This window comes from Bison bison, unplaced genomic scaffold (assembly GCF_000754665.1).
Source record: "Bison bison bison isolate TAMUID 2011002044 unplaced genomic scaffold, Bison_UMD1.0 scf7180017864163, whole genome shotgun sequence".
Classification (NCBI taxonomy): Eukaryota; Metazoa; Chordata; class Mammalia; order Artiodactyla; family Bovidae; genus Bison; species Bison bison.
This window is the reverse complement of record NW_011494735.1, coordinates 301,071-308,865: the sequence shown is the minus strand read 5'-3', so window position 1 is coordinate 308,865 and position 7,795 is coordinate 301,071. Positions and strand designations below refer to the sequence as shown.

General features: G+C 34.9%; 1 protein-coding gene across 2 annotated transcripts in view; it reads left to right on the top strand.

Moving 5' to 3' along the window:
* LRRK2 (leucine-rich repeat kinase 2) overlaps positions 1-7,795 on the top strand; it is a 207,764-nt gene that overhangs the window by 928 nt on the left and 199,041 nt on the right. For both annotated transcript variants that reach the window (XM_010841504.1, XM_010841503.1), the window contains exons 2-3: positions 159-244; positions 4,574-4,683. In XM_010841504.1, the coding sequence (XP_010839806.1) occupies positions 159-244; positions 4,574-4,683 (196 nt within the window). The remainder of the gene's footprint in view (positions 1-158; positions 245-4,573; positions 4,684-7,795) is intronic.

The window sequence follows — 7,795 nt, the reverse complement described above, 5'->3', positions numbered from 1 at the left end:
AGAAGTCGAAAGCTCTCTACTCCTTTGGGCAGAAAAGAGCCGACAATTCTAGGAAGGTCTTGCGCTCATTTCTTCTGCTTTCTCCCTCCTTTTCAGACTTAAAAGGGGTGCCATGAATCGTGACTTTGCTCCTTTCCCTTAACCCCCTTCTTTTCCAGCCTCCAAGTTATTTCAAGACAAAAATGTCCACGTGCCTCTGTTGATCGTCTTGGACTCCTATATGAGAGTCGCTAGTGTGCAGCAGGTAAAAGAGTTGCTTTCATTTCGCCCATTTCCCCTTCTTTGGAAATAGGTGTTTTTCTACTGATACTTTGTACCCAGAGTTCTGGGTTATTTCTGAGATTTGTCCTGACAAACCACTGTCTGTGGTTTTAAGATGGAAGCATTGTTAAATCATTATCAAATGTTAACGGTGTAAGAGGGCCTACTCTGTGCTCCTTAATTATCATTAAGATGTAACTTTAACTGACAGAATATGGATGGTGATGGGAGGGGAATAATAATGGGTTGAGGTTTGGTTTCTTTCATTGGCTAGATGTGTTCGTAAGTGTTTAAATGAAATTATTCTAAGATTCTTCCCAATGTACAGCATGTTCTAGAAATGACATCATTGTGAATAGTTTGGGAAAGAGGAATAATGAACAATAATAGAATTAATAATTAATTAATTGAAGTTACTGGCAAACTCTCATAGGTTTAAGGTTTTCTTTTTTAAACTTGAAGACAGATTTCTAGCCTTCTTTAGTTGTAGTACACCTTGTATTATCTTAAGAGAGTAATGTTTTAGGATTCCCTTGTAAGTTTAAATCTGTACTTCTCAACTGTTTTCATATAAAATGAATGTAAAAGTGAACCTTTTAGAACCTGTATCATAGGAAACCCAGAAATTTGTTAAATATCTCAGATATATTTGAAAAGGAGCCTTAAGATGAAAATTACGTCAAAACAAAATTACTGCTTAAGGTTAACTTCCTTTGTAGATTTTGAGATTTAGGGAACTGACATAAGTTTTCTCATTTGCATGTTAGATTCTAAACGGAAAGAGAATTGAACTTTGAACTCTATCTAGGTGCAATGTTTCTTAATATCTACTTGAGAGGCTAGACCTATGTAAGAATTATCTGAATCTCTGTCTGTATCAATTATCTTATGCTTAATCTCTGTGTCCAGCTATGTCTAGCTTGGGTGAACCATATACCTAGCTTTTAAATGAAGATCTATATATGTGAGATAAACGAGTACTTTTATTTTTCTTCAACTGAAGTATATCCCATCTGACTATTGATTTTCAGGCTGTTAGTAAATAAGATCAAGAAAAAAATGGAGGCATGATAAAGACACTATTCTTTTAACACCCAGTGTCTGAAATTTTGCCTATGAAACATGATTCACTCTCCCGCACTGGCCTTTTGTGCTTGCTGCTCTCCACCCACATCATCCTTCTTACTTGCCTCTGCTTTGGTGTTCAAAATTGCCTTGTTTGTCACACTCCATTCCTTGGATTCTGTTTTTGGTAGAGTCTCCTCTGCCAGGTACAATTCTGAACAGCTGGGCCCTGGGTAGGCTTGGTCTGCAGAGGAGGTAGTGCTAGACTTCAGAATCCAAGGGAGTCTGCAACATACCCACCTCCTAATTTTTCTTCATTTTAGAAACTGCCAGATCCCAGACATGTTTGTTTGGGGTAGTTATGAATGTCATTCAATATCCTTGCCCAGTAGGTACCAAAGACAAAGTATGTAAGAAAATCAGGAATTGTCTTTTGATTTGGTGATTTAATGGAATAGAATTACTAGTTGCAGCGCAGTATATTAACCTGCAAAAGGCATTATGTTTATGTAGTTATCATTTGATTCTTGATGAAATCTGCTTCCCTTTCAGAAATCTCACTGAATATTTTTTTCTCAGAGTAAATAGCTCATTTAGGACCACAGAGCAAGTAACAGAGTCAGAACTCAAGTTTCACACACCTTCAAAATCTTTTTTCATAATACAATAGGTGCTGAATTCACAAGCTTTTTGTATAACTAAAGAGTATAGTGGTTTGGTACAAATATTGTGGCCATGCTATGCCTACTGATGTTATTGATTTAAATTATCATTGATCTTATCAAAGGGATGTTTTAATACTCTACTTAAAAGAAAATATTGTCTTCTTCAAATTTATGCATATTACTGGTAAAATTAATATAGATATACTTTAAAGCTTTATACATTTGAATCAGCTGAAAGTACTGAAATAAAAGCACTTGATGAATTTAGGGAATTAAATTACCCTTCAAAAATAAACATCAAGGTTTGTTTTTAGAATTTAACATGACATTCCTGACTCTGAATTTTTATTTTCAATGTCTTTTCATACTTTATTAGTTCTCCTTAATAATCACAGTCTTTAGACAGTTGATACTTAGGCTATTTGTCTTACAAATTTCTTTTCCTGCAAATCATCTGAACATTTCTCTGTGTTCTTCAGTTTTACATTACTTTATTCACACAGTTTCCATCTTTGATGTGAGTGAAATATATGCAAGTGACTAAAATTTTCTTTAAACCCTAGATGTTTCCCATTGTGCATTAATTAGATAACTTGAGTTTACAGAATAATTATAATGAAGTGAAACTACCAATTGTATTACGACTGTCCAAGATGGGAGGTTTCTCTTTTTGAAAGATAAGCTTTTAATTGAATACATTAATGGATCATTTGTTACCTCCACTTTGCAGCTAGTGATTCTATTTAATCATAGAAGCTCAGTTACTTCAGTCTTTTTGCAAAGCAATTTTACTGATGCTGCTCTTTCACCAACCAAAGCAAAACAGGGTTTTTCCTTGAGTCAGCCATGCAGGTGCAGAGATGAGTATAGCATCCTGTGTGATTTATGATTTATTTCCCTCCAGAAACTGTTCCAAATGTTACTTTTGAAATACTTAGTTGAAAAAATCTTGATATATTTTATGAAAGCACAGAAATAGCCAGTTTCTATGGCATCTGGATTGTCAATATCTGTTCGGCTTACGTGGAGGAGGATGTCTACTCAAATATAGGTAAAAATAACTGTCAAAAATTGCTTCCTTTTCAAGGAATTTGAAATTGTGTAAGAGCAAGTAATGACAGAGTAAAGCAATTCATGCTTAATCCAGAAAAGATCTGGAAATAGTATTTGTAAATAACTCTTGTATAAACACTTTTATCATATTAAATACCCCTTGTTTATTCCTGTAAACAATTAGGAAATGTGTGCCATTATTCCTCTTCAGATGCATAGAAATTTCTCCCCTGGTCATCCAACTCTGTGCCACTCAGCTCCAATTCACACATTCAGTCACATTTAGCAATGGACCCCTCTCTGGCAGCCTGAGGACTATTTAGAATCTTACTTCTCTTCCTCACAGCTCATCAGTTTTAGAAGTTTCCCTTGCACTGTTTTAAGTGAACAAATTTATAGTTCTTTTGAAATCTGACTCAAATCACACTTTTTCTGTATTATATTCTTCCCTGAGCAACTCTAGCTGACAGTGAATCCAGCTTTCAAAATTCATATTATATTGGTATTTATCACACATCATGGTTAGGCACTTCTCCATGAATCTGTAGAACTGAATATCTATGCATATTCTTTTTTTGACCATATCAAGTGTAGTTTTGTAACAAAGTAAAAAGAATTGAAGAGTCCTTATATTTGGAGAGAAATATATGGCAGGAAGAGTGAGTTAATTAAAGTATCATTAATATTTAAAAATGTATGTTTTAGAAGTAAAGAGCAACTTACTCAATCTGGCATCACTTGTATAAGTGAAGTGAATGAAGGTATATTTAAAATGCATCAGTAAAATCATAATTCATTTGGAAATATGAAAGACTTAAAGGACATTTGTGATGTCTCGACCTCATCAACCCATATTTAGGTACACTGAAGAAGTCTAGAGGAGTCCATTGAAAAGTTCTGCCTGCTCTCCATCTCATAGTGCCTTTCTCTTCTTCCTGTGAAAGACGTTACACTGTCATCAGACAGTGCTGCTTCTCTTGCCATTTGTCCTAGCTTTATTATCTGGGGAGCCGTCTTTCCTGATAATTTACACTTGGCCGTCAAAATCTCTGGCTTTTCCTAATCTTCCATTCCAAACTACTTCATTTCTTCTTTTAGTTAAAATCCTAAATATCTAAAATAAATTCTGTCAGGTGGATGTGCCTTAAAAAGTACAAAGCCCTGAGATTAGCCTTTCCTGTACGTCATAGTCTTGGTATGTCCTCTAAAACTATTTTTTAAGTTTTATTTTATTGCTTTTTATTTAGACAATAAGCAATTTGTTTCCTTCATCATTCAGAAATATTACTTTTTGTATGCCCTTTCAGTAGATTTTTGGAGAAAGATGTTCTCTAATTGTATGACTTGCTTTTTGAGTATAATTTTGTTATACTCCTTTTTAGTATAATTTTGAATATAAGTTTGTTTTAAAATAACTATTTTAAAATAATAGTCACCTAGTCTATTAAGAATGAAGAGATTCTTTGACTAAATATGTTCAATATATGTGTGTTTGTTTTAAAATGTGAATATTTGTTTCTTATTTTTAGGTGGGTTGGTCACTTTTATGCAAATTAATAGAAATCTGTCCAAATACAATGCAGAGCTTAATGGGACCCCATGATATTGGACATGATTGGGAAGTCCTTGGGGTTCACCAGTAAGTATGTAAAAATATACTGCACTAAATATCTGTATGACAGCCCTTTTCTTGATATATTGTATTTGCAATTCAAGCCAAACTGATAAAAATCCTTTAAAATACATGTAGTTTTCCTTGAATCAATGATTTACGTTTATAGAGAGCTTATTTGAGGTAAAATGTTAGATGTTGTTATTATTTTAATATAATAATAGTTATACAATTGATTAAATTGTAGATTGTTGATGAATGCTTATGAATTCAAGCGAATAATAGATTTCTTTCTTTCTTTCTTTTTTTTTTTTTTTACTTTTTAATAGTAGAATTGACACAAAACACTGGCCTCCCAGGTGGCACTAGTGGTAAAAAACCCTACCACCAATACAGGAGACTGAAGAGACTTGGGTTCAGTCCTTGGGTTGGGATGATCCCCTGGAGGAGGGCACAGCAACCCACTCCAGTATTCTTGCCTGGAGAGTCCCACGGACAGAGGAGCCTGGTGGCTACAGTCCATAGGGTTGCACCAAGCAGGACATGACTGAAGCGACTTAGCACACGCACAGGACACAAACCACTACTTCTTCAAAACAAACATATGGAAACTAAAATGTTCTCTGCTGCTGCTGCTGCTGCTGCTAAGTCGCTTCACTTGTGTCCAACTCTGTGCGACCCCATAGACGGCAGCCCACCAGGCTCCCCCGTCCCTGGGATTCTCCAGGCAAGAACACTGGAGTGGGTTGCCATTTCCTTCTCCGATGTATGAAAGTGAAAAGTGAAAGTGAAGTTGCTCAGTCGCACCCGACTCTTAGCGACCCCATGGACTGCAGCCCACCAGGCTCCTCCGTCCATGGGATTTTCCACGAAATTTAGAAATGTATGCTTTACTGTCTTTAAAAAGCACATTTATGTATATTCATATGTATATATTTAATGAGCTTAAATGCAGCTTTCAAAATGAAGGAAAAAGAGGAAATTATCTTTCAGCACATCTGCAGCCAAATCTTGATAGCTATTTACTAGCTATGTTATTGCAGTTTTCAACACAATGACTTCGAAACTACTTCTTTAGCCGTAATTAGTTAAGAAAATTTTTTCTGTGTTTCCAGGACAATCCTTTTTGGATAACTTTGGATAAATGTTGGATAACTTTTTTGTTTCTTGACATTTAATAAAATATCTTCTGTCATCAAGTTTAGGTGTTCTTTATACTTAATGTGACTTTTCTTTACCTCAGAAAAGTGAATACTTTAATTTCCAAAGATATATTGCTGTGGAGAACATAATTAATGCAAAACTAAATTTTACATCTCTATTAGTTTTAACCGTGGCTGCAAGTTTAGATAAATAAGAGCTGTTTGTTCATAGGCGAGTACACCTATGCTTGTGTATTTTTCCATCTTTGATAAATATGAGTTGCTGTTTTTCAGATTCTAGCATTAAAGAGTGTGCTTTGCAAAGAGACTGTTTACAATTAATAGATATTCTCATCTCCAAACTAATCCCTGAAATTCTATGTCAATAATAAAGAATACAACATTTATTTATTTATTTATTTTTTGGTGAGCAAGGCCCGCACTTTATTTTCCAAAGTAGTTTTTATACCTTAAGTTATGCATAGAGGGCACCCCACTCCAGTACTTTTGCCTGGAAAATCCCATGGATGGAGGAGCCTGGTGGGCTGCCGTCTATGGGGTCGCACAGAGTTGGACACGACTGAAGTGACTTAGCAGCAGCAGCAGCAGCAGCAGCAGAGGATAATGGGGGAAGGGGTATAGTCATGCAAGGTCAGCAGTCCTTGATCCTTATCGAAGCCAGGCTTTATTTCTGCAAACTTATCATATGCAAAAGTTTTAGGTGATTTACATCATCTTCTGGCCAGGAGGCCTGTTAACATTTTATGACCCTTTCTTCAGAAAACTTATTTTTCTCTAAAGGTGATTGTTCTAAAGTCAGGTGCCACCCTCCAAAAGCATTAGATAAAGTTGCATTCCTATAGGGCAAAAGTGTGATGGGCTATAACAAGAAAAGTATTAACTCAAGGGAATACAGCATTTAATGAAGAATTAGGCAAAATATGCCTGCAATGAATAGTTATAATGTTATGTGTCCCTTGGTTTGGATGAGAATTTCCAAAATCCCCAAAGGTTTGTAATCTGTAACTTTAGGGAGACTTGGAAAACATACTTAGTCATATTTTAGTACAAACTGAATGTTCCAGGTAACTTACGTGAATGTTTCTGCAGGAAGTTTCTTTTCATTCATTTATTTGCTCACTCATCATTTATTCATCTTCGGTTCATCTGGTATTTATTACACCCCTCCTTTAGGCCAGAAGTAGTGTGAACAATATAGACACACTCTTCTCTATAGTGGAGTATATTAGATCATTTCCAGCCAATAGTTATTGTGAAACATATCTCCTGGTATTCAAGGACTTTTCCTCCCTAAAGGCTTATAGTACTAAAGGCGAAATCTCTTGTGTGGTAATGAAGTCAGGAATAGTAGGAATGATTCAAGAAGAGGTAGGGGCAGTGTAGGTAGGAGGAGAATTAACAGAGTTGAAGGAGTCTCTCAATTCCTTACCTCATCGCTAGAGACCATGTGCCGAGTTTCTTGAATCTAAGTGAAGCCATGGAAGCTCTATTTTCTAACAATAGAAAGCCAAGCAGCACTGGGTAGGAATAAACTATAGATTGTATTTTTAAAATTAATCAGCCCTGAGTAGAAATAGACTATAGCCTGTATATTTTAAAATTAATAACTCAGGGGCTCAAATCAAATGTATTTGAACTGACAATATTACTGATATACTAGGTTCACTTTCTATGATATCAATTTCTCTTTTAAAAATAATAAAAAGTGAATAATATAAATATTCAAATGGTTTTTAATTTTTGTATACAAGCTAACATTTTAATTACATCTCTATAATTTAATACATAAATATGTGTCACATAATATTCACAAGTTTGTATCACATATAAAACGACTAATCCCTTAGTACATTTAGTTCTGTATTATTTTGAATATAGAATTGAGTGAAATAGTTAATAATTGAAAAATATTTTGAGGAAAAAGTTATAACTTTTCTGTTGAGACTCATAATTCCCTGTTAATCATTGTAAGCCTG